Source organism: Netta rufina (assembly GCF_964035555.1).
Source record: "Netta rufina genome assembly, chromosome: 6".
Taxonomy (NCBI): domain Eukaryota; kingdom Metazoa; phylum Chordata; class Aves; order Anseriformes; family Anatidae; genus Netta; species Netta rufina.
In genome coordinates, this window is record NC_140129.1 from 23,655,190 (window position 1) to 23,682,306 (window position 27,117).

At 40.2% G+C, this 27,117-nt stretch overlaps 1 protein-coding gene across 1 annotated transcript in view; it reads left to right on the forward strand.

The window, feature by feature from the left end:
- Positions 1-3,399: 3,399 nt before the first annotated feature.
- Positions 3,400-27,117, forward strand: part of LY75 (lymphocyte antigen 75) — a 46,600-nt gene continuing 22,882 nt past the window's right edge. Inside the window, exons 1-16 of the mRNA XM_084288743.1 lie at positions 3,400-3,556; positions 5,770-6,144; positions 7,125-7,298; positions 7,555-7,719; positions 8,352-8,462; positions 10,390-10,530; positions 12,425-12,613; positions 13,271-13,428; positions 14,336-14,446; positions 15,781-15,869; positions 16,218-16,390; positions 16,570-16,766; positions 18,183-18,325; positions 24,202-24,283; positions 24,869-24,940; positions 26,917-27,040. Coding sequence (XP_084144869.1) covers positions 3,472-3,556; positions 5,770-6,144; positions 7,125-7,298; positions 7,555-7,719; positions 8,352-8,462; positions 10,390-10,530; positions 12,425-12,613; positions 13,271-13,428; positions 14,336-14,446; positions 15,781-15,869; positions 16,218-16,390; positions 16,570-16,766; positions 18,183-18,325; positions 24,202-24,283; positions 24,869-24,940; positions 26,917-27,040 — 2,389 coding nt within the window. The 5' untranslated portion in view covers positions 3,400-3,471. The remainder of the gene's footprint in view (positions 3,557-5,769; positions 6,145-7,124; positions 7,299-7,554; positions 7,720-8,351; positions 8,463-10,389; positions 10,531-12,424; positions 12,614-13,270; positions 13,429-14,335; positions 14,447-15,780; positions 15,870-16,217; positions 16,391-16,569; positions 16,767-18,182; positions 18,326-24,201; positions 24,284-24,868; positions 24,941-26,916; positions 27,041-27,117) is intronic.

The following is a 27,117-nucleotide window of genomic DNA, read 5'->3' on the forward strand; positions in this document are numbered from 1 at the left end:
AGATACTGCCTTTGAAAGCTGGCTTCATTAGGAAGAAATGTGTAGGAGCTTTTTACCTTTTTGGGGACAGGGAAAGATGCTGTACCACGGAAGGAGAGGAATGAGAGGACTTTCCAAGTCCTGTTCTCCAGTTGCCCGTAGCAGCGTTACCCAGAACTAATACCATAAATGGATAAGCAGTTGTATAAATGTTGATGTGCACCAACTCTTTATGCAAACAGAAGCTGTTGACTCTACTCAGGTCAGAAGCAGGCAGGCTGGAAGCTACTGGTGGCAACTGGTAGTCTGGTAACGGATGCGGGGGCTGTTTTTTCTAGGTAGGTTGTTTGGGTTTCTGGTTGAGCTCCTGGGATTCAACTCCTAGTCTTTGGGAGCATCTGGCTGCAAGGAATATTTGGCCTTGCTATTTGACTGCCACATATGCAGCTCCACCCAAAAAGTACTTTCCAGCATGCAAATCCTTCTAATTCCTCTAGCCCTGATCAGTGTGTCCTACAGAGATCAGTGCTGTCACTGTGGACTTTGCCTTGTGCAGGCTGCTGGGTAGACTGACAGTCCTTTGCTGTAGTGGGGTACAGCATGGCATCAGAGCACACAAAAGTTGGTTAGCCAGAGATGCTGCCCTGAAGGGTTAACAGCCACAAATTTGCTGATTAGCTTTTAGATGATCATTTCCACAGACTTCAGAACATTGTGCTGTGGTAAGTTTTTTTATCTTATTAGAAGACACTCAAAAAAGAAAAAAAAAAAGTGTTTTTTCATTATTATTTTTTTTAATATTCTTGACATAAAAAATAGCAAAACTACTGCATACATCTCAATGGACACTGTGGTTTTCAATAGCTTCCTATTTTTGAAACCTCTGTCATCAAAACAGTCTTTCTGGATTGTGCTGGATAAGTAAAGCAGTAGTAGAGATCTGAGTCTATATATTCTTATCTGTCTGCTGCTTGGCAGGGAGCAGAGGGAAAGGATATATTTTGGTAGGTTTACAAAACATGTATATTGTGTATCTCCTTTTATATTAATGTATGAGAGTGTAAGTGTAGGGCACACACATGCACATGCAACTGAAACAGCAATGAGCTCAACAGCAATCTTTACTATCCTTTGGCATTCTTTAATTTCTGAGTCAGGATCAGAGCCTGATCCTGTGTTATCTAGCATGGTATTATATATGCAGATAAATGAAAAAGGACATCAAATTGGAAGCACACAATGAAGAGTAGATGCTATATAAATTTACATGTCTTAAGAGAACCTCCCTTGTATTAACATAAGTATCTGCTGATACATGTTCAGTAAACAACATACTGTTAATTTCAAAATTGCTGGTATATGTTCAGTAAATACGTACTGCATGCTGTTGGTTTCAAAGTTAAACTCTTTACACCAAAACCAGGACAGTCAATTATTACATTAGAAATAGCACTCATTTGGAAAGATTCATGGGGATGCAGGGTTCACACCTGGTGCTTCTCATTATGATGTTTTATTTAAAAAATATATGCGGTACCCCACCGCATATTTAATTTTAGTTTGAATAGCTCACTTTTGTATCAGACCCTCCAGTTGGGAATTTCTGCCTCCCACTCTCTGCATCAAGACGTGAGTGCTTTGCTCTTCCAGAAAACAAACACTTTCTGGTAGAGGAGCTTCAGTTTTGCTGCTGCTATGGACCCCTCGCTGCCTGAAACCAATTTCTGATCTTAAGAATAGCTCCTGCCTTCGCAGCCAGGTCTGGCTCTGCGGTTTCCAGCAGCACAGAACAGTTGCTTACTTACAGATGCCTGGTTTTGTTCACTTTCTTTCCGTTCAATTCCCAGTCCGGCACACCCTCCACTCCTGCCTTCCCCGGGTGGCCAGATTCCTATGCGATGGGCACATCTGAAACACATAAAACAGACTGCATGTTGCCCTTCCCAGTTTCGTGAAGATCTGTTTCTCTCCCTGAATGACTTCTCCTCTAAGCCAAATCAAAATAGATTTTTCTAGCCAAAATGTTTTTTCCTTGCAACTTTGCAAGTGCTTTCTTGCACATCTGGGGTTACAGCCTTTCCAGGTCAGCGCTGAATCACAGAACACAGAGCTATAAACAGACACAATTTTATTTTACATACTTTGTCAGCTCTCCTTCTTTCTCTTTTCCTCCTTCAGGCCAACTAGTTGTTCGTTTCTTTGTGCTTTTATTTTTGGTTTCTGTAACTTCCTGTATTCAGCATCATAATTTTCTCAGCAATAACTATTTCAGCTGCTCCTTTTCTCTCCTCCCTCTTTCCCTTCCCTGGCAGAAGCAGACCAGCTCACTGCAATTTTAGCTTCTAGCTACTTGAAAACGCCAACTCTTAGAAAGTATCGCGGCTGCCTGCCACTGTTCTGCTCCCTCCTCAGTGTCACAGCCAGCACAGGTCTGGGACGGCCAGGAGGGGAGGACTCAGTGGCCTTGCTGGGGGTGTCCCTACAGGAGGGAGACGTGTCCCGTAGGCATGGCCACACCACAGAGTGACCCACAGGGGACATTGGGGGCCTCGGCTGCCGGCCAGGAGGGCAGGGACCCCTGCCTGCAGCCTGTGGGGACAGGCTGTTGGGATGGCATGTGGGGACAGGCTGGGGTGACAAGCTGTGGGGACAGGCTGTGGGGACAAGCTGTGGGACATACGGGCCTCATACCAGGCCCTGGCACATGGCCCTGGTGCTAGGAGGGAGCGAGGGCCGCAGGGTAGCCTATAAAAAAAGTGTGTTTGTATCCACCTTCAGTTATTCTACTTTAGCATCTGCTATTGCTTGTTACTTCTGTTTTCTGTTGCCATTTCTTCACTTTTACCACATACTCTTTCACCTTTAACCTTTGTAAAGCTTTGGGTTTAGCTTTAATTGCTATGTGTTAATTAGGTGTGGTTCTTTACTTTTTCTTCACTTTTTTGTCCGTTTAGAATTCCCGCTTAGTTTCCTTTCTACTTTAATTACTTTTTTGTTAGCTTGTTTAGAACACTAGGAGGTAGCTAGGCCTTCTTTTCGATTCTTTTCTTGCCTTTTTCTCGATTTTGCCCGTTTTTTTCCCTTGCTTCTTTTTCCTTTCACTTTTCCTCTTTTTCCCCTCCTCGTTCTCCTTCACTTTCCGCCTCCTGTCCTCGCTTTCTCTCCCGCTCCCCCTCTCTGCAGCCCCCTTCCCTTTGTCTCCGTGCCCCCTCGCTAACTCCGCTCCCCCCGTCACAGCCTCCCCTGGCCCTGCCCTGCCCGGCCCGGCCCGGCCCCGCGGCCCCGACCCCGCGGCCACCGCCCGGCCCGGCCCGGCCCGGCCCGGCCCCGCCCCTCTCTTCGCCTCAAACCCGGAGCCTCTCTTCTCCTGGCAACAAGTGACGCGGCGCGGGGGCGGACCAATCGGGCCGGCCGCTCGGCGCTCGGGCCAGCCGGCGGCAGGCGCGACGCTCGGGCACGGCGAGCCCCTCAGCGCGGCCGCTCCGCGGGAGCATGAGGCGGCCGGCGGGATCCGGGCTGGCCGCCTGCGGCCTCGCCTGGCTCCTCGTCTGCTGCGCCGCCCGGCGGGACCCCGCAGGTAAGCCGGGAGCCCAGCTGAGGGGCTGAGGGGGCTGAAGGGGCTGAAGGGGGAGGGAGCCGGCGCTGCGCGGCCGCGGGGCGCTGCGGGAGGCCCTGCGGTGCGCGGCGGGCCGGCTGCTGGGCGGGAGAGGGCTGAGGGGAGAAGCCGGGCTGCCCTCTCCGCACGGGGCCTTCCTCCCTCCGCACGGGGGGTGAGGAGGCTGCCCGGCCTCCCCCTGAGGTGTGTGTGAGGGCTGACCGGCTTCTGGGCTCGTCCGGCGTGCTGTGCGGAGGGGCAAGGCTCGTGTTTCACGAAGCAGCTCGGGAGTTTGCACCTCAGGGAAAGTCTCGGGGCTGGTGGCGAGCAGCGCCAGCCCTGCGCCTAGCCCTGCGCCTAGCCCTGCCACCTCACGCCTTCCTGCGACCCCTGCGGTGACAGGCGAGGGGTGCAGCTGGACGTGTCCCGTGAGGCGGCCCGCTAAAAGTTTGCAGCTAAAGGTGCCCTGTGAAGCTTCGTGGCAAGAGTTTGTAGCTGAAAGTGCCCCGTGAAGCTACCTGGGAAGAGTTTATAGCTAAAGGTGCCCTGCGAAGCTTCGTGGTAAGGGCGCTGAACGAGAGGCACCAAGCACTGCTCTTCAAAAAGCACCGCACAAGAGAGGTCCGATGTGACGACTGGATTTTTCAGGGGGAAATTCTAAAAAGCGGTGGTTTTGCTCTTGATGTAAGAGTGAAGGTTATGCAGGAAGAAGTGAAAGAAGAATGAGGAAAGGGGAGATCTGGGGGAAGGCGTAGAGCAAGTTGCAAGAAACTGAAAAGGAGATGAAAGTCTGGAGGGGAGAATAAGAAGCAAAAGCTTCTTATTCTGAAGCTGATAAAGTGTTGCAAAATCACAGGGTAAAAAGGTACCACAAAAGCAGGATTGGCTGGTTAAAATATCTTACTTAGTTAATAAAGAGGATGAAAGAGAGGGTTGGTTAAAATGTGCACTTAGAAAAAGCCACCTCGGTGGTGGCTGACTTAGAGATTCTTCTTTACAGTTTGACCAGCTCAGTACCATTTAGACTATTTGGCACTTATGCAGTGGAAAATACGCTAGTATACTGGGAAATAGTGGTAAAATTCACTGAATAACATCACTGAATATTTTCCTTGCTGTTCAGCCAAACCTATTATTAAGTCATATTAAAAAAAACGCAGTAGGAATGTGATTGACAGTGCATTACTATTAAATACAAAACACTACTCAGCAGATTCCTTATTTAAGCAGCAGGGTAATAGCCTTGTGGGTCTGGGACAGCAGAGGTCCTTTTCAGCCTGGTTAGTGAACATTTTATACTGGGGGACCATCTTTACTGTGGCATAGAAATAGTTTTAGGCCATTTTTTTTTCCTGGCTAGCTTAAACCTACTGCCACTTGTCATAGTGGTGTTATACTGTTAGAGGCATCAGCTTGTATCAGTGAGGTGATCCATATCTCTTTAAAATTAAATGTTATGCTTTGCCGGCCCTTTTTTTCTTTAAGGGACAAGCTAAGTCACAGCTGAAAGTGGAACTAGTGTTTCTGTATCATTTTGAAAATGATACTCCTAATGCTTTGTCTGGGATCTTAGGGGCCCTGCATTTAGTTCTTGTGTAGTTTTGCAGTGAGTTGAATATTCATTCGAACAGTCTCTCCCTCAAAAAGCAATGCCAGTTTTTTTAGTAATGATGCAGCTGCACCCATGAGCTGGTTCAAGCGTGAGCCCATCCTGCTATCAGTCATACATGGTACACAGTTTAGAAAAGAAAGTGCTTACTAACTGAGGATTATTATTAATTATATTTTATGTTGCCTGTGGTGTGTTACTGCATTTGCATCAAAGACAAAATTCTTAACTCACTAAGCTTGCAAATTAATCAGGAATTGATCCAATCAGCATGTGTTATAATTAAAAGATGATTTTTGTTTGATAGAGTTGGACTTGGAAAACAGCCTCATTTTATCCCCTCATTTTATAATAACTTTGGAAGAGACTTTTTTTGTTGTTACTGAAGTAAAGAATACTTGCTAAAGTGCAGGAATATGTACTTACTGGTAAGCTGCAGTAAGAGACCGAGTATAATGTAAAAAGAGCTGTCACTCTATTTTTCTGGTAGTGTGCCTCAGAATGTGATTGAACTTTTTAAAAGAAATTCCTCTGAAAGTGATACTGATTCATACTCTTACATGGATATTGATTTGTTCCTACCCAGGCAACGATGCCTTTACCATTCGCCATGACGGACTGAACAAGTGCTTACAAGTTAAAAACTCATTGATACTGATGGATGACTGCAAAGAGACAAGTGAAGCTTTATGGAAATGGGTATCCCAGAATCGCCTTTTTCATCTGGGATCCAGGCAGTGCTTGGGACTTGATATAGTCACCAAATTACCATCTCGCCTGAAAATGGTTGATTGTAACTCAGAACTAATGCTGTGGTGGCGATGTGCTGATGCTTCTATCATTGGTGCATCGCAGTACAAGGTGACTTTGGTGAATAACTTTGTAACTGCAAGCATAAACGCATCAGACCAGTGGAGAAGCAACAATTCCTCTGATGATATATGTCGGTATCCTTACCATGGTAAGTTTGTACTGGGGTTTGGACGGAGAATAGTTGTTGGTTTTTTTTCTTCTACATTTATGACAATAAATTCAGAAAATTAATTATATGAAAAGACTGATCACGTAGAATGTTTTGCTGTAGAGAGATACTGATATTCAAGATTGAATCTTAACTATTTTAGGAAAAAATACATGTATCTACACAGCTGGATAAGTTGTGTTACCAAATAGCTTTCTCAGCATGTTTAAACCCACCCCGGTATTTTTGTGACAACCTATTATGAAATATCAACCACATTGTATCAGAACTGAAACTGTCCTCTTCACAGAGATGTGAAATTTTCTGTTACCTTAAAAGTAGGATTTGTACAGCTGGTAGGCTGTACAATCAAATTCAGCATGTGCTGTCAGTTCGCAGCCTATTGGACTCTTTGGAACCATGTTTGTTTTACTCTGGTAGTCTATTCACTTGCCATGAAAGCCAGACTCATCTAAAATTTAATGCGTGCAGAAAGAAGTGATAGAAACTTGCTTTACTCTATTTGAGAGGAGAATTTTCATTATATTTGATATTTTTTTTCAAAGTGGCCAGTCTGAAGAGCCCAGTAGGCTCCAGTTTGCAACACGTTTTCCCTCTTCTGTGTCTGTTGATTAATATAACCTTGTCCTGTAGTATTCTGCATGAACTGTCTGGATTTCAACAGGACAATGTATTTGTCCCTGACTCACCAGGAAGGGGGGAGCACATTTCCAATGTGTTATGCATCACGCAGAAGAAAAAGTACAGAAAAATATTTTCTTCTCATTTCTTTCAGTTCTGGCATTGCTGCATATTATCTATAACAACAAGATACTGTGTTTTAAGTCCACAAGTGTGATTTGGGTGCTTTGAAATTAACTATGTCTGTAGAAGCAATAACAATATATTTGGTGTCCTTTTGCCCAAGCAACTTGTATCTAATCCTTTATTAATTTTTACTTTATTTTTCCCCCATACAGAGATCTATACCAAAGATGGGAACTCCTATGGGAAACCCTGTGAATTCCCCTTTCTGTATAATGACACCTGGCATCATGACTGCATTCAGGATGAAACACACACGGGTGGGAAATGGTGCGCCACATCTGAAGATTATACTCATGATGGAAAATGGGGAATCTGCTTACAACCAGGTGTGTTGGTTTTTTAAATAGTCCTCCAAGCATTCTGTCACTTCACGTATGTACGTACAGCTCCACCATAACACCTTGCTGGTAAGCTGGGTAAAAACAGGTCACGTTTCTGTTGCAGCGTTGACAGCACGCACTTACAGTATGTGATTTCAATGTAAAAATACATAAAGTTTCAGTATTGCAGTTTTTGTTCTGAAACGTTCCTGATGTTTCATTATAGCCATAGTTAAAAGTACCTTCTGCTTCCTTTAAACAGAGGATGGCTGTCAGGATATCTGGGAACATGATCCGGGGGCTAAAAGTTGCTACCAGTTTAATACACAGTCTGCTCTTTCTTGGAAGGAAGCTTATATTTCATGTCAAAAGCAAGGGGGAGATTTACTCAGCATCCAAGATGCGTCTGAATTAAGTTATGTACAAGGTAGGTGTATTTATTCACGTATGAACATTAAGAAGTGTTGTTAAGTAACATCAGTGAAGACAACATTTTAGTTTCTGTCTTTAAATCCTGGATTAAAACTTGATTGTGATTAAATGCCTTGGTGCTCTTCTTAGTTTAACAAAAACTATGTTGCTGATCTCACTTTAGAAGAATGGGTTTCTTTTGTTTGTTTGTTTGCTTTTAAGTTTATCTGTGTGACTTTGTTGCAGTGGCTAGCTCTTGTTCTTATATATAAGTAATGTCCCCAAAATCTCAAGTATGGGCCAGAGTGGAAGTTCATTGGGGTGTATGCGCATTTATTACACTTGTGTTTTAGCAGCATGTTAGCATCTTGTGAAATTGTTCTTGCTGATATTCAGGCTTGGCCTGGAGGAACTATCAGTGTGCTTTTGAGAATATAAAATCAAATGTCAAACACCTGGAGGCACTGAGAGGAGAGGCATGTGGTTGAGTTCCTCATCAGTTCAAGAAAAGTTGCACATCCAATTATAGCAGCAATGTTTTTTGTCCTCTAATGCAATGCCTTTTAGATAAAATCTCTATTTTAGAGGAGATCAATAAGTTTGAGTATTTTATACTAATTATTTTCTTGAATAATAATAAATATCCAGGTAAAGATGACATCGCTGAGATCTTTTGGATTGGCTTAAATCAACTGGACGTTTCTGGAGGTTGGCAGTGGTCAGATCACAAGCCTTTGAGTTTTGTCAACTGGCATCCAGGTAATGGTTCTGGTGGTGTTAACAATATTTAGAACAAAAACTAGCATTACCCTTTTTTTCTTCTTTTTTTTATTTTTCTGCTCTTCTCTTTTTCATTGGACTTAATCAAAACAATCATTGCTCTATTTCTGTTAAAAGTTCAGGAGGCATCCTTTCCTTCTAGAGAGGGAATCTTTCTCCACTAATTCTCTATTTATGGAATATTAGGGGAAATCTATAACTTGAATGATATCTTTGAGGTCCGTTTTAGCAAACAAGGCTATTGCTGCCCTAAGTGCTAAATTTCTCCTCACACTGACAGGATGGCATTGACTTCTCTCAAATATTACAATGATTGATGTTTGTGCAAGATATTACATTACCTAGAAGTCTTCAAGGTTGCTTGCAGTTGTTCTGAGGTGAAGATGAAAGAAGTGTAAAACCTTTGAAAACCCTTTTCTAATTACTTCCAAGTTCCTGTAGAATCAGTGAGAGTCTTGTTTGATCAGAATTTTCAGCATGTATTTGTAATATTCTCGGAAATATGGTGTGGATATTGATATATGAGAATCCTGGAGGAGTAATAGTCAGGAATACTGTAGCTAACATTGTTCTGTCATTCAAGCTGAATGTGACCTTTTTTAAAATGGAATTCTCTTTTCCTTCAGTTTCTAGAATAGTTTTATTCCATTAGGCTGTGACATTAATTCTGTGAAAAGAGAAGTGGTTTCTGTTACTTTTTTAAAGATTTGCAGAGAAACGACTGTTAGATTTTCCAAATGTAGGTTTTTTTTTTTTGTTGTTGTTTGTTTTTTTTGTGGAAAGCTTAAGGACTTTTCTGCTACTTGCACTATTGACTGCATCTTCTGCAACTGTGGTGACACTGGGACTGTAATACAGTGCTAGAGACTAGACGATGCTGAGATACAGTAGGAGAGTTTAGTCTGCGGTCCTGGCAGACTGACTAATGTTACTGAGACATTCTAGCTTAAATGTACAGGTATGAAATTGTAATAAATATGTTCTGAAGTCCACGGTATTATTTCAGCTGATGGACTAATCTTGTCATCAAAAAGTTAAAACTACAGGGCAGAAGGGATCTCAGATGGTTCCCAGTCCAGCTCCTGAGCCCTGTGCATCAGGTTGCTTGGGCCTGTCCAGCTACACTTTAGTGTCTCCTTAGATGTAGATATTGCAGCCTCTCTAGACCACCTATTCCAGTTATTGAATACTCTTGTTATGAAAAATACTTAGGAATATCTACCTGGAATTTTTTATGTGCAAGCTGTCTCCTTTGCTTCTTGTCACTTCACTGTATACCTCTGAAAAAAGCCTGGTCTTGTCTCCTCTTGCATAAGGAACTAAGGTCTACCCTGAGACTTCTCTGTGTGAGGCTGAACAAACTCAGTAAAGGGAAACAGGTGCCTTGTATGGGGCACAGATGGGATCTGCATTAGGCTTCAAAGAAAGAGAGCCAAAAGAGAAGGGACTTCAGGGGAAGCTGGGAACTACAAAATTAGCTCTCCTATGCAAAATTTTTGATTTGGGGCCTTGTCTGTTAAGGTAAGAATTATGGTTATATTTGTGAAAGTGCAGGACTGTGTTTGGAGTTGGTCTGGAAAGAGGCTGCCAAAGGAAACTGAGAGCTGCAAAAAGGGTTCTCCCTTGAGATATTTCTAGTCTGGGAAAGTGCTCAGCCAAAGGTTTGTTGTATTGTAAATAGAACATTCCTCCCAGTTAGATGATTAAATGTTGGAATGGAAGTCTTGATACCTTGGTTCTGTAACTTTCTCACAAAAAAGTTTCTCTGGGACCTGTGGCAGAACAGGTGCCTTCATTCAAAGCAAGTTATGTTCTTCAAATACAAGGTGCTGTAATATGCAGCATATATTACTGCATTGAAAAGCTCACTGATAACTTATGCTCTTTTATTTTTTTCTGTCTGTAGATATGCAGAGTTTGTCCCCTCTGGATGGAACTAGCTGTGTGGCGATGAATGCTGCCTCAGGTCAGTGGCAGAGTTATCACTGTGGGACTCAACTTCCGTATGTTTGCAAGAAGCCATTCGATGAAGCTTCAAGCCTCCCAGGTAGGACAGCTTGCATGTTTGTTTCTGTGTGTCAGTATGTGAGTAATGTTCACTTATGCAGTCTTTTTCTTCCTTCCCAAGCCTTCATAGGCATCTCTGCCAAAACACTTCATGGCAGCTTTGAGTATTTTAGCAGAGCAGAATCAAACTCTCTATCTTCAGTCTCAAGATGATCTATCACAAACAGCTTTCATTTTTCACAGCTTTCTCATTCACACATAAAGCATTTCCCAGCACAGTCCTGCCCTTTTCATCATGTTTTTCTCCATAGCTTGTGCTTTTTTTCATGTGCAGCTGGAAGTCTGGAACTGGCAATTGCACCTCAAAGCTTTCCATCACTGCATTAAGACCATTTCTCTCACTGTTGGAGTTTATTAACATAAAATGAGACCTACCTGGGACCTGGATCAAACTCTATTGAATTAGAATAAAAGTAATTAAATGACCATACCATCTTCTGAAAACAAGCCCAGCACTGGAAATCAAGAGTGCAAGAGTTGGTAATTTGCCCAGTGTGTAATCTGTATTGGATCTGTTACTTTTATCTTGCAAATGCAGTTGGTAACACAATGGGGAAAATCAAAACAGTTTAAAGCCTCATTCTTCCCCCCCCCCCCCCCCCCACACACACAGACACACACAGACACACACACAGACACACACAGACACAGACACACACAGACACACACACACACACAGACACAGTTGTTACAGTGTCCAGCTCTGACATATAACTTCTGCCACGCTTTTGGCAATTTACCTACATCTGGATGTCCAACTCTTCTTCCCATGTCCATGGCCTGTCCATGTCCATTGGTGCTGTGGCCATACCCAGTTCCCAGGGCTCAAAAGTGCGGTGCTCTCATGAGGAAACTTTCACAGGAAGATGATTGTCCTCGAATGAGGGGTAGAGCTAGAGGATAAAGGGAATGAAATGGTGGCCTGGAGGTGGAAAGTGGCATATAGTGTCTCTGTCTATGACACGTTCTTTCCAGCTACTCCAGGGAAGATATGTGCCATTAAGGTGAAAAAAAAAAAAAAAAAAGTAAACTATATAAACTAACTAAAATTGGTTCAAATTTATAAATTATCCTTTAAAAACTAGTTATTGTGTACCTAATCTGATTTTTTTTTTTTTAATCTTAACACTGATCCACATCTGTTCTCTGGCTCCTCACTGGGGTATGTGATGATGGCAGCACTATTTATGTATACTGTTTTAATAATTAGAAACCAAAATTTTTGTGATTGGAGAATGTTATGTTTTGAAACCGAAAAGCTTTTAACATATACCTTTTTCAGCATGCATAAACACAGTCTGAATTCTTGAATATTTTAGGTTTCAGAATAAGAATTATTTAAAACTAAACATTTCTTTCATTCTGAGTTATTCAATATTGCTCTTTTTCATGGTACTGCTCTAAATATGGATAATAATGCCCTATAAAAGTACAAACCTCTGCTGAAGCAAAACAAGCAACTTTTTGTTGAAGCTGCTGTCCTGCAATGAAGTAACTCACTTTGCCTTTAATTGCTCTTGTAATGTTACATGTAATTACTTCTGAAACTGTCACACTAAGACCAGCTTAGTAAGAATTCCAGCTTTTTACTCACTTCCACTAACTACCTTCTCCTTCTGCCCACCTTGTGGCCCCAGAATGCTACTAATCCCCATAATATTGCTCAGTCATGTTTATTTACTTGAATAAATTGCGACCCTTTCTTAAAACATCAGCCCTAGAGTGTCATGCTGTTTGTCTGTGAATAAATTCTGATTGCTACTTTGTCTGCTTTCAGGGTGCTAGCAGATTTAAGAAATGAACAAAATACCAACCTAATACCAACCAGTCAATGTAAAATAAAAGCCTCTAATTCAATTTCTCTTCACTATTAGAGTTCTGGAGACACTTGGATACTCAATGCGATACGGGCTGGCTTCCCCACAATGGTTTTTGCTACATGCTGATACACAACCAGGTTCCTTGGAGTTCAGCAGATCAACTGTGCAAAGTAAATAAGAGTAACCTCATCAGCGTACACTCCTTGGCAGATGTCGAACTGGTTGTTACAAAGCTTCATAATGGTGAGTTGGGATACTTGTAAAAGTCATGCACCAAGTGCTGTGCATCTTAAATTACAAACTGCTTTTCATGTTCCCCATATGATAGTGAGAACTTGTAGCTCTAAATGAAGGTGTTAATGCTGAGCCTGTACGCAGGCTGTTGTTGAGTGTCAGGTCCTGTCCCTCTATATTAGCTCTTGTTTTAATATATTTTATTCATGTAGTTATATATTGAATGGGCCAGCTTGCCTAATTCCCAATGCCTAATACCTGTTCAGTTTTCTCATTTGAACAGAATCTTAGATAGTTGGGTTGGATATTTGACTGCTGGGTCATTGAACTAACAAACGTGATCTGTACTTTGTAGTCTTATGTTCTTGTCTGCATTCTAAAAATAAGATTTTGTTTGAGTTTCTTTTCTTGTGTATTCATTATCTTCTGTATTTTTTCCTGTTTGTTACCTTCTCTGTGAAATGTGCTCACATTCATGAATATCATGTATGATTTCAAAAATAAATTATGCTTGTCTCAAATTTTCCTTCTCATTGTAATAAAAAAATGCAGCATTTATGCTTTTAAGTAGAATGAGAACAGCAAAGTTATTTTTTTTATCACTCCTTTCCAATTAGTTTAAGGATTATTCTGAAACCTCTGCGTTGCCCTAATTTTAAATTACAGATGCTAAAGAAGAAGTGTGGATGGGTCTCAGGAACAAAGATGTACCAACCTTGTTCAAATGGTCAGATCATTCAGCTGTGGATTTTACATATTGGGATCAGAATGAACCAAAAGTTCCTTTTAACATCACTCCTAACTGTGTGTCATATTCGGGCAAGGTAGGAATAAGGTGTTGGGTTTTTTATTTTTTATTTTTTCCATCATAGTAGAGGTAACATTGATGTGTGTGAAAGTCAAGGGGTGTAAATCAAAAGAATGATTTTATTTCTGGTATAATCTTTAAAGTGCAGATAACTATTTGATTAAAAGAGAACTTCTTAAAACTATTTAGCCAGCACTTCTTAGTTATGTGCCACAAAGAGTAGAAGAAATTGCTTACAGCTCTGAGACTGCCACTGCTGTTGACCAACTAGTTGTCCCTGTTGCTTGGAGTTTTGGATTATGCTATTTTTGCTTGTCTGTGGCAGAGAGCTGGGAAGGAGGTGGGCCCAACTTTTGAGAGGAGAAGCTGGATTCAGTCACTTCCAGGGTCAATTTGGGCCTCCCCATTTAAGGGTGGGTAGTGAGATATGCTGGTGAGAGAAGAGGAAGTGGATGAGGAAAGTTGCTGGGAGGGAGAAAACAGAAGCAGCAAGGGATGGGTGGGGGAAAGAAGGTCTCAAAGATGAATGTTGGGAGAAGCAGGCTGTATCCCATCCTCCCAGTTCCAGCAGAAAAGTGGGAAGAGCAATTGCTTGCTGTGCTGTCCAGCGAAGCTCATGTGCCCTTAGGCTCTCTGCAGTGAGCTGTGCCTGTTTCTTCTCTGATCCACAAGAGAGCTGGCACTCCCCTTGTCTATTTCTTTCCTTTTCAGATGTGATCCAGAATTATCCCATCTCCACATTGTCAGTTTTCTCTCTTACTTCAAAACATGCTCCTATGCATGTAATCCAGGGTATCCCACTCAGTGTTCTTGCAAGTACAAGTAACTGAGGCATTGCGGCTTTCCCCCTTCCAAAAACTCTGCTCCTGCTCTATGGAAATATTTTAGTATTTTAAATACTCTTTTTCCTTTTCTTTTGGCAGTTGGGACAGTGGAGAGTCAAATCCTGTGAAGAAAAATTGAAATATGTGTGTAAGAAAAGAGGAGAGATTTTGAATGAAACAAAATCAGATAAAAGCTGCTCATATGATGAGGTAATAGAAAGTCTGCATATCTTTTACCCTCACTTAGTTCAGAAGCCTGTATTAAATTACTTATTCTCTCTACTTCCTATTTCCTTAATGCCTGTAAAATAAAGCATGTGGAACATCTTGGCTGAAAAAGAACATGTCTATAGTATGAGCCAAATTTGGTGTGTCTTCAGATTCTCCTAAGAAGGATCTGGATGTATTGCCACTCTATTTATGGGTGAAAGTGTTATGGTTTAGTGGGGACTGTTAGCGTTAGGTCAGAGGTTGGACTCGATGATCTTGAGGTCTTTTCCAACCTAGAAAATTCTGTGATTCTGTGAGGTTGGACTCAGGAGGTGTGTTTAATTCATATGTTTGGAAAAACAAATTGATTTTATTGGGTATGTTGTCACTAATGCCATTTGTTCTCTAGTTTCTGTTTTAAACATCCTTTTTAATTTAGGATAAGCACTTTGCAACATAAGGATGTGCAGAGAAAGATAAATAAAAAAGATCAGGCTTCTGCTATGTTTCATTTGGCTCTCATCTTTGTTGACTTGAATAAAGTTTTATGTTTTTTTTGTTTGTTTGTTTTACGTGTAACATGTTATAGTGTAAATAAGTCTGGAAGTCTTCTCTGTTTTGAACAATCTTGGGATGGAGTCACTAGCTACTTCAGAATTCTTTTGTTAAGTTTTATGTTGTGTCTTGCCTGCAACAGGCAAGTGTATTTACCCCATATCTTCCTTTCTTTACAACCTGGGGGTATTCTTACTCTGTCTTTTCAGAGACTGCCAGTGGTTACAACTTTCTGTGCTGTTCAGATGCCAGTGCATTGGTAGGGTAGCAAAGAGCACATTAATATTCCTTGAAATTTCCATGTAACTATGGCGAAAAGATTTGAATAAGAGAATTTTTGTAAGTTCAAACATTTTCAGTATAAAGGATTTTTTTATTTTTTTTTTGGAAGTAAAGAAATGCTAATAACGCCCTTTTATTATTCCTCTGTTTGAATCCTGGCGTTGGTGGAACAGCATCAGAACTCCTATTGTTTTGAATAGGACTAGGCTGTCACCCTTGTGTTTCTCTCTCTAAATGCACATAGCAGTCAGAAGACTTTGCACAGTTGAGCTAAAACAGTGGTGTATTTTATTTCTGTGGTTGCATTATTTCTTAGAACTGTGAATCTGAGGGTTGATAATACTGCACCCTGTGTGTGATGTGCTGCATTTCTTTCTTGTATATGCTTGTCAGCTTGTGGACACCAACTAATGTTAGCAGTGATTTCTGTTCTCCTGCAGATAATACCTAAATTAGGTTGTTAAGTTTTTAAATGTGTTTTTTTGTTCTTTAACCAGGGATGGGAGATGCATGGAAACTACTGTTACACGATTTATAAAACAGAAGTTTCATTTGGATCACGGTGCAATCTTACAGTAACAAACAGGTAAAGTAATTTCTGTAATTTATTTATGTGCTTTATAGTAGGGTCCTGGAGATGCAGTCATCAAACCTCCATATTCTAAGCAATGGTTTAAGACAGAAAAAATAGACATAGAATTGCTACTGCAAAGAACTGACAAACTGTTTTCCATGGTGTGACCGTGGCAAACCTACAGCATAAAGACTTCTCAGATGTATTTGAATTCCCAGCCTGCTGACCCCTTATTGAATACAGGACTGCCTGGACAAGCATTTGAACTAACTCATGTAATAATACGCCTGGTTTTCAGATTGACTCAGTAGTTTCAGATATCTTTCAAATACTGACTGAGATTAATCTGTGAATTTTCAGATTTGAGCAAGAATTTATAAACAGTCTGATTAGAAAGTACACCAAAGTTGAAGAAAAATACTTCTGGACTGGTTTGCAAGATATTAGCCATACAGGAACATATTCCTGGGGTGCAGTGGATGGGGAAAAAAATGAAGCTGTGACATATACTAACTGGAATTCCTTGCAACCAGGTAAACATAACAATTTAAAAAATAAAAATGTAAAAATGCTATCATTTTACATTCAGCAAGCATTGGAGCACCATGTTAGGAGGCTCCAAGGATGAAATAAAATAGTCATTCAGAAATCTTTGTATTTTTGGAAAACCAACCAATAGCTTTAAATATTTCTTTGGTGGCTTACATTTTAGAGTTCTCAGGAGGATGTGTGGCCATGCCCAGTGGGAGGTCTGTTGGAAAGTGGGAAACCAAGGACTGTAAAACCACAAAAGCATTTTCTGTCTGTAAAAAATACATTGGGCTGCCCAAGGAACCAGAAGTGCTTCCGAAGCCATCTGATCCCTGTCCCCCTGGGTGGCACAATGGATCAGGCCTTGCCTGCTACAAGGTAAGAAGTTATTTCTACTGGATGTTAGTTGTTTGTTACTGTCTTGCAGCAAGTATGTGATTAGCCATTTTATGTCTTACGACTGCTCTGAAGGATATTTCAAAGAGGATGTATTACACGGGGAGGAAAAAATCTTGCTGATTTACATTGATACACAAGAAAATCTGGAGGCATTCATCCTGTGCTGGTTTTCAAAAGATGCAGTGTGCCTCTCCCTCTTGATCTGTGGCCAGCTCTGCATGTTAGAGCTGAGTGGGGTGAGAGCATTCACCTCCTGCTTCCATCTCAGGAGCCCAGTACTGATGGAGGGTGCTTGATTGCCATCATTCAGCACAGAGAGACACCGGAATAGGAAAGGAAGGTGCTTTGAATCTCCTTCCCTTGTACTTTTAAGGGTGTAGATGGGGAAGATGAGATTTTCTCTGGTTTGAATGTGGATCTCAAACTTCTTAAAAAATAAATAAATAAATAAATAAAAAAATGCTGCCTCAGTTGCATTTTACTGTTGTTGAAATAAACAGTGGAAGTAAATAGTCATGCTGTTAGCTGGAATGGCTTAAATAAATTCACATTTAGAAGTGCACATTTTTTCTTACTATTAAGAATCTAATCAAAGTAAAACTGAGGCTGTTTATTGGATTGTGTGTTCATTATTTCAAGATCCAGTGCCTGCAACGAACTGTGTCCTATACGCAGCTCATTTGGCAAAGTGGGGAAACACAACTCGCATAACAAGGCTGTGGGCAAGGATCCCAAATGTGTGGGTCTTGCTGATGTGCAGCATAGTTGTCCCTGCTCAGCCGATGGGGTGTGACAGCTGGCTCTGGCAGTTTCTCCAAAACTCTTGTTGACCAAGTGCAGCATGTCTGTGCAGAGAGATCCTGCTGACGGGAATTGGCTTGGACTGATGTCAAGGGGATCAAGTGAATATGTTAGCTGAGGTGTATGAGCCAAGTCTGAAACTGACACATGCAGGTAGCAAAGAAGGTGCTGAAGAACTTTTTTCGCCTTTAGCACCCAAATGGGCTTGGTGTCAGTGGAAACTGGGTTTTGCAGTTCACCCTACATTTTAAAGAACACCATCACTGAAAACATAATTTGGCTTGCAGTTTTGGAATGAGTTGGGTGTTGTTTTCTAAAAATCTTTCTGGTAAAGAAAAACAGAGAAATTCTGCCATATGGAATATGTTGCATTTGAAACAAATTTTGTCAGCTAAACTTCAAAGTCTGGCTGTTGTTGAACAAACTGGAAGAAATAAAATAATTAAGAAGTCAAGTTTAAAATCAAGATCTCTCCCTATGGAGATACGCGTTATTCATTCCAACAAGAGGTGTCCATATCTGAGTAGTAGAGAAGAGTTTTAAAAATGTTGTCACTCGTGTTATTTTCTACTCTGATGGCTGGTTGTTGTGAAGTTTTTCCACAGTGAAAGAGTGCTGCGAACCAGGACTTGGGAAGAGGCGGAAAGGTTCTGTGAAGCTCTAGGAGGCCACCTTCCTAGTTTTACTAATACAGAAGAAATCAAGGCACTTCATTCTATCCTGAGAAGAATAATCAGGTAACAAAACAGCCATGGACTACAATTTTGATTTCAGTCACACATGGGTGTAGATCGTAAATGCTGCTGCTGACCCCAAATGGCAAGTGTGAGACAGTGTACCCTGACTGTTTCCCATAGTAAACAGCTAGATGTGGCATTTGAACTGCTGGCATGTCACTGCCTTCCTGGAAAATGTCACGGGAGTACAGCTTGGGCAAATGTTTCACATTGCTAGAGGGAATGCAAGAAAAGAGATGTTTACTTTGAGCATCTTCTATTGCTCAAATTTAAATCTGTGTTGTTTCCTTCTTTATGCTGAATTTTGGTACGACTGCACTGTAGCTGCTCCTATTCTTTACTTATACATTTTTTTAAAGATGAGTTATTATTTCAGTTTTTCAAATAGGTCTCATTTTTATTCATGAAATGTTTCTTGACTAAATTGGGTGCTATTTTTTTTTTTTTTTTTTTGAAAATGTGAATAATGTAGTGTCCAGCAATCTGGTTGGCAGAGATCCCATTTGGCATAACGGCACTAACACTATATGGGCATTAGATGGGTGTGTTGAGTTTTCTGGTATCAACAAATGAAATGCTACATAATTTATGAATCTAAGGCTTTTTATTTATTCAAAGGAACTGTCACTGCAAAGCTTTATTAGGCACTGGTGTGATGTCAGATCCTTGTGTAATATGCTTTTTTGATTGGCAGCCTGGTTTTTCAGAACTTTTGCCAGCTTAAACTCAAATGCTGCCAGTTATGTGATCCTAATTTATTTCATCAACAAACAAAATCAGGATTATTTTAGAAGCTGCCAATGTACAATGCTGTGATTAAATTTTAAAATTTGATGACTGAAGAGATGCCTTCTTGAAAAGTCAGTGAACCTTTTTTTAGAAGTGCACAAGTCATGAAAATTACTTAATGTTTATGTTACTAAAAGACAAAACCAAACTCATGCTCTATAAATAGATGGCTTAGCTTGTTAAAAGCCACTTGTGACTCCTTTGCTAAAGTGACTAAAGTGCCTGAAATAAAAATCAGTGCGGCGATTATTTTTAGCTATAGATCTTGATATGCTGTTTTGCAATTACGGATTTTGTTTTAGTGTGCCTAATTTACTATCAAATATGAATAAGGAATTAACTAGTTTTATTTTCCTACTATTCCTACAAATATTTGGAAATAGATATCAGCCTGAAGATTATCTCCAGTATTAATTATAGTTAATGGCCTTTTTCTGGTTAGGAGTTTAAAGCTGGAAATTTGTGTCATTCCGGAAAGCCATCTGACACATGATGCTTATGCAGTTCCCATATTTCAGAAACTCAACAGCCTGAAAGAAAGAAGGTCAAGTACTTCAGTATTATTTTAGCAGGGCTTAAGCAAGGGGCAATATATTGGGCCCACTATATAAATATGGGGCAATATATCAAATAACAGAATAAATTGGCTTTGTCAGAGTTGCAGTAACTGCAGGTATCCAATATAAACCAGAACACAGTATTTTGTCTGGATGAACCTCTTTTGAAACATTGCAGAACTTCCTGAATAGAAATACTACAGTTTTGATATTGCCTTGATAAAGCATTTTAAATAATGCTTGTTTAGGCAATGTAATGAAATGTTTAAGTTGGTTACATTTTCAAATTAATTACTCAGAAGTGGTGATTATATGAAGCATTTTAGAGATCAAGAGTGATGGGTAGCTTGTCTGAAAATAAGCTCATTTGATAAAGGAGAGAGGAAAACCAAGTGAATTATTTCACCAAGAACAACAGACAGTTCAGGTAACTGGGATAAATCATCCTAGGATAATGTTAGGAGAGATTAGCTGCCGGAGTTCACTGGTGTGCAGTTTGTCCTGCGTTTACTCAGTGCAAAGTCTGACCTGAAGTATTCATTCAGTGCAATTATTTTGGCTCAGTGAAGGACCACACCTTGGCTTTTTTGGTTTTGTTTTTTTTTTCCTTTGCACAGTTCTCCAGTGACTCATTGAGAACTGTTTGTTTTTAAACGTTAGCAAAAGTCAGTTTGGTTCACCAGGAAAAGGGCAGCTTGCCTAGTCCATTTTGTTCTTTACTCAGATTCCACCTTAGAGGCAAATAAGAACTAGAACTGTTCCAGCCAAATCAGGCAATTGCCATTGGAAAGGAAAATAAAATTTGCCTGCCAGCCTTCCTGTCTGAAAGAAATATGAGATAACAACATATTTTAACTTCAAGGGACATGATACAAGCAGAACGGATCCTGGTAACTTACTTTCATTCTTCTAGGATTGTTTTTCTGAGCATTTTGCAGCTTATACGTGGCAGCGACCTTGGATGCAAAGAGAGTAACAGCTTGGATTGGTTAGAAATAACATTTCAATGAGGACACCTTACTTGAGAGAAACCAGTTGCCTTTTATATGCACAGCACTACTTGTGTAATTGCACTGAATCTAGAAATCCTCAGGAACACTTGAGTTTGCAAGAAAACACTGATCATGCTCTCAACACCTCATCTAAAAATGAGATGCAAGCTGTAGCAATTGGGTTAATGCGGCTTCTCTGCTCTTCTGCTAGGGAGTGGCTGATTAGTAGGATGGAGATTTGGTCAGTGGCAGTAGCCTGTTACGGAGGGAGGAGCAGCAATCAAATGGGCTTCACGCACACCGCCATCAGAAGCAGCACTCCTTTTAAATTGCGCCATTCTGGCATTGGCCCAGACTTATGCATGTTTGTTATATTTTACCTCTTATCTAGAGTTAGGCTGTAACCTCACTTAGGCTCTTAATCTTGTGTAGGAGCTGACGTAAGGGACAAAAAAAAATTCTTCTACTTCAGCAGTTGGAATATGATGGTAGAAAAATTCTGTTTTACATTACATTCACGTTGATATAAACAGCATTTATTGACTTGTGCACCTTTTATGTTTTTGTTTGTTTGTTTTTTTTTCTGTGTGAGAGAAAAAACGCTGCAGAGTTAGGGCCTTTCATTGTTAGTCAATGTGAAGTCTGTTATAAAGCACTAATCGCACTTACATTTTAGGTTACAACTCAGGATAACCTAGGTTTTAGATGCAGTTCCAGGAAGGTAACTCAAAGAATACTCTGGTGGTGATATATCTATTTTGATAGCAGTCCACGAGATGGATTTTAAATGTTTTCCAGTGAGGACACAGAAAACTGAAACACAAGCAAATACCTTACTGCAAGCTCAGTTGCAAGTCTTAATTTATACTTGTCTTACATGGTTAGTAGAACTCTTTTTTGCAATGCAGTGATAGTATTATTTTGGAGGGCTATCAAAAGTAATTACTTAAGGTTAAGTATCATCAAGAATAGCACAGCAGTTACTGAACTATTAATTCTCATGTCTGCACAATTCCAAAGGAGGAAAAAATGTATGTTAATGTGCAAATGCCTGATCAGCTGGGCAACATTGTTCTGTTGGCAGATTAATCATTGGAAATTGGGAGATAGGCTGGACTTGACCTAGCACACCTTTTATATTTATATTTATTTATTTTATTTTATTTATTACATAAAAGCCTATACAAGTTGAAAGACTTCGGAAAAAATTGCTCTAGTTCCTCAGTTTATTGCTGCAAATCCTTTTGAAATGAGTGTCTCAAACTTCCTTTTTAGTGGATATTACTCTGTGATGATCAATTACTTAAACTGCATTAGGCCTGAAGGTGACGACCAGGAGGGGAGAGTTAAGCGGTGTCTGATTCATAATCGGAAAGAATAATCACAGAACAACAAAATCCTAAAGGCAGATTGCCAAAAGCCACTTAGCTGCTTGACAGCTGGGGAATGGCTTACAGTTTTCCCTCTGGAGTGATGTAGAACATTTAGGCTCTTTAAAGGCTCTTTAGTTTTATTAAAGGACTGTTCAGTATGGTAAGATCACACTAGTGTGATCACAATATCACACTGATGTCAGAAATCAATGCTGGTGTGTGGAAGGGTGAGATTTACTGGTGGCTGCTGTTCTTTTTTTTTTTTTTTCTTTTTTTCCTAGTGGGAGCCCTACCAAGTAAAATGCCATTGCCCTTCCTGGTTCTCACGTGCTTTGCCTACGTACTCTGTCTGGGCTGTGCTGTTGTTTGTCATAGGCCTGAGTCCCAAGGGCAAGCTTCCAGATCTGTTTTCATGAACCCACTGTTGGAATGTGATGTTGTTGTTGTTGTTTTTATTTTTTCCCCACTCTGATACTAAAGGTTTTGGAAACACATCCTTGAGATCTCCCAGGCTGTTCCAGTTATTTTCTTGGTGCTGCTGTGTCAGCCATTTCATGCTCAGTTTAGCATCTTTATGGTGATGTGTATGGGAAGGCAGGGGCACGCTCTTAGCAAATAAATTTTTCATGTTGCCCTGGGATTTCTTAAAATTTCTTATGCTGGTAAGCCTGGGTTTAAGTCCATCCCTCCATGTAATAAAGTTATGTTCATAAAGTTGCCAAGTTCTATCTTAAAATCACTCTGATAGTTTGTCATCACTACGTTTTTGGGTGACTTCTCCAAGCCCTGACCTCTGGTCAGAAACCTGTTTCCAGCTGAGTCTAAATTTACTTCTGATCTGTGGTTCCTTCAGACACAGTGTCCTTCTTCCTCAGATAGTTCTTCCTCCTAGGAGCCTAGTGTCCTAATATGATGTAAAGAACAATTATATCTCTTCCCTTTGTTTTTCAAGGCTAGAAAAGAAAACCTTTAATTCTTTTAAATAAACTTAACTCTCATTGCCTCAAATATTCTGCATGGCCTCAAATATCCTTCTACGTATTTGGTGCAACATGAATTGATGGAGTGTACTCTAGATAAAGTCTTACAGGAGCCCTGTACTGTGGCATTGATGCTTCATTATCTCTGTCAGAACATGTCGATGAGTGTGCCTTCTTCACTGCTGCACTGCAGTAGGATTTCACATCAGCTGTGATATCACTTCTAAAAACAAAACAAAAAAACCTTAGCATCTTTCCTCTGCTGCTGTTAGGTGATATCATCTATTACTTTTCTTGGGCAGGGGAGTGGGTTGGAGTAAATTGTCATAAATGTCAGTAGCTAGAACCAAATTGATACTTCCAAAAGTAAAGGCTGCAGTACAAAACTAAACTTGCAGTCTGACACATACTTCGTTTTGTCATGGTATCCTGGATAAGCAGTGGTGAAGAGTATGGTCAAAGTTGTTACTGCAGATCTAAGTATTTCTGTTGTAAACCCCATTTTTTTTTTTCTTAAATTGTGTCTTGCAGCGTAACTGAAAGTTTCAGTTTATAAATCCCTTGCTTATGAAAAACAAAAGTAAAATCTAATAAAAAAAAAGTAAAAGTAAAAATGCAGTTCTGACTGTAATCCGGTACAGTGGAGGAAATATCTATCACCTTTCTTTTAAGGAAGTGTTGAGGTCAGTGGTGTTACGGGCCTCTTTTATGAAGGTGCACGGTTGAAATACGTACCTGTGCTTTGTTTATATTACTGATAAGCATACAGGAAATGCAAAGTCAGTTACTTTGTGTAAGCAGAAGTTTTCACGTAGTTTGAGGAAGAGTATATTTGAGCTGATGAGAGGTGACCTGGAGACAGACAAGGAGAAGCAAGCCAAATAAATAGTGTGTGATTCTGGAAGAAGAGCATGTCAAGAGACAACTGATGCAGTGAATGAAGGAATTACATGATTTAGTCTTTTGTCCCTGCCCACGCAGAAAATTAACCTACAAATCCTATTACAAGTGCAGAAGAGGACCTTGACTCTAGGCCTGTTTTCCTCTTTGACCTGCTACAATTTGCAGGAGTAAACTCTCGGCTTTGCTGCTCAAACCTAAGTAACGCAATGACTTAGGTCAGTTTTTCTATTAAATGTGCTGAACCATACATTTGGCTTAAGATTTTACTTTGTTTATTTACAGCAATGACAGATGGGTATGGATTGGAATGAATAAGAGGAGTCCAGATTCTTTGGGAACCTGGCAATGGAGCGATGATAAACCCGTAAGTTAACCAAGAAATGTCATGTCCTCATTTGTTTTAGCTTGGGCTGAATTGAAAATAAATTGATAAATCCTCTAATTAAGATATGGCAGATCCTTCAACAGATGAGTAATTCAGAAGATTGTGCACTTAAGAGCTACCATCCAGGCAGATTTCCAATTAAAAGCATAACTTTAATAAGGTTAACCTGATCTCTGTCTCTATCACATTAAAATACTTTAATGAAAATAAAGTAATAAAAATCTAAGAGCTAGCGGAGAGAACAAGATGTCTTCATGCCATGGCAAAGGGAGGGGTGATGGGGGTATGAGCTCATCTTCTCGATAGAGCAGGCTTCTCCAAAAATAACTTCTTAACTGCAAGTGATTTATTTGTCTGAAATTGTAAGATATTTTATTTATTTTTTTTCTCTCTATAATAACAGGTACACAGATTCAAAACTCTTTGATCTTGTTACTGCCTTTTAATATGTGTTTTAATAGTGATAAACTTAATGAGATCACAAGTTTAAATGGTTACCTTTGGGGACTATTTTAGCAAAAATAGTTGTGAAGTAATTGTTTTTTCCTCCTGTCTGTCCTGTAGGTAACTAGTATTATTATGCCACGTGATTTTCTGGAAGATGAATATAACACAAGAGATTGTGCTGCTTTAAAGGTTAGTTTGAAAGGTTTTTAATAACAGCATGCTTATTTATACATGAAAGTACTTGGAAAAAATATTCCTGCCAGCTATATATTGGATTTAGGTTGACTGCTGAGATGTTTTCTTTGTATGGTAATGTCCTGGTTTCAGTTAGCACAGAATTAATTTTCTTCCTAGTAGCTGGTGGAATGCTGTGTTTTGGCTTAGAATGAGAAGAGTGCTGATAACACCCCGATGCTTTAATTGTTGCAGAGCAGTGCTTATACTAAGCCAAGGACATCTCAGCCTTTGCTCTGTCCTGCCAACGGGCAGGCTGGGGGGTGCAGTAAGAGCTGGGAGGGGACAGACCCAGGACAGGTGACCCAAACTAGCCAAAGGGGTATTCCATACCATCTGACGTCATGCTAAACAATATATAGGGGTGGCTAGCCGGGGGGAGGGGGCCGGACTGCTCGGGGTTAGGCTGGGCATCGGTCAGCGGGTGGTGAGCAATTGCATTGTGCATCACTTGTTTGTACATACTATTATTACTTTCGTATTATCCCCATTGTATCATCATTATTATTATTGTTATTATTATTTTTGTTATTTTTTTTTTTTTTTCTTCCTGTCTTATTAAACTGTCTTTATCTCAACTCACGGGCTTCACTTTCCATTTCTCTCCCCCGTCCCAGAGAGGGAGGGGGGAGGGTGAGCGAACGGCTGCGTGGTGTTTAGCTGCCGGTCGGGTTAAACCACGACAGGTAAAAAGTTGCTAGTGTTCCCTTTATTAATCTACAGCTCATATTGCATTTCCCTTATTTAAGTGGTTTTAACAAACTGACTGCTATGCTAATGATGACCTGTCATAAGACTTCTGATCTACAAAATATTTTTAATGATAATTCAGTTCTCGATTACATATTGGCATGCTATATATCTGTTGAATGTTGTAAGTGACACTTAAGAACGTAAAATGGAGTAAAAAACAAAAACAAAAAACACAACTCTACAAGTTTCAAGATCTAGATTTGTTTTTCTGAACTGCAAATTAAGAAAATCATTGAAACATAAAGTAGAGGGATGCAGTAGCCAGGATAGAGTATTTATGCTTGTGTTTGCTTTGTGAAATAGACTGTAACTGCTGTGTCAGGTTTTAATTCAAAATGTCATGCCTCTAGTGAATTATGTTCTTCGTTGCTTATTTCAGTCTTGATGGCATGAGTTGTAAAATGGCCTTTAACTTTTCTGAAGCGTTACCTGAGAGTTTTTGTAAGATAATTCTAATACTCTCCTTTCTATTAACCAAATTGGAACCAATTCTGCTGAAAGGATAGTTGTATCCCCTTGCTTCTCTTCACAGCCATTAGTCTTCAATATCTTCTCTTGTGTTTGTGACCCCAGGCTGAGGAGCTGTCATCTTTAACATTAGGCTGATAGAAGCATCAGATGAGAGGATAGCACTCTGAAGAACACTGTGAATATAGCAACCTCCCTCCCCTATCTGCTAGGTCTAGGCATGTGTTCCTTCACTAAATGATACAAAATTCTCCTTATTGGAGAGATCAGCAAGAGTGAAGTCAGATCTTAAAGCTGATTGTAATAATCTTAGATAAGAAAGATTATTCCTATGCTGGATTCAGATGAGTGTTTCTTTTGAGGAGAAATGAAAATTTATTTCAGGGAAAGAAGTTCCAGCAGATAATTCAATAATAAGCATAGATGAGATTGTGTGTGCTACAAAATAGCGAAGAAACAACATTGCAAGAATAGACTTGTATACCTAGAATGACCTTAAGCCGCTTACACAATTGCTTCACAATCTTGGCTAGCATGTAGAATTACAGTTTAAAGAGTTACAGTTGTATCTGTTCATTTTTTCAAGTTGTATGGGGCTGATGCCACAATAACACCTACTGACTTTGTTGAAGATATTTCATACAGTTTCATTTCACATTACAGAGGCCCATACTCTATTAACTGATTTTTCTGTTCCTGTTTTTATACAGACTTTTCAATTTTCACGGCGATCATTTTGGAGATTTTATTTCCATGAGGGCAGAGACCTGGAATTTTATGTCAAGCCTTTTGATTGTGAAGCTAAACTCGAATGGGTCTGCCAGATTACGAAAGGTAAACTGCATTCACTCACATTTCATAAAAAAGAGTTTAGTGTTGGGTTTTTAGTTCCTTTGTGTTAACAGCTTTTG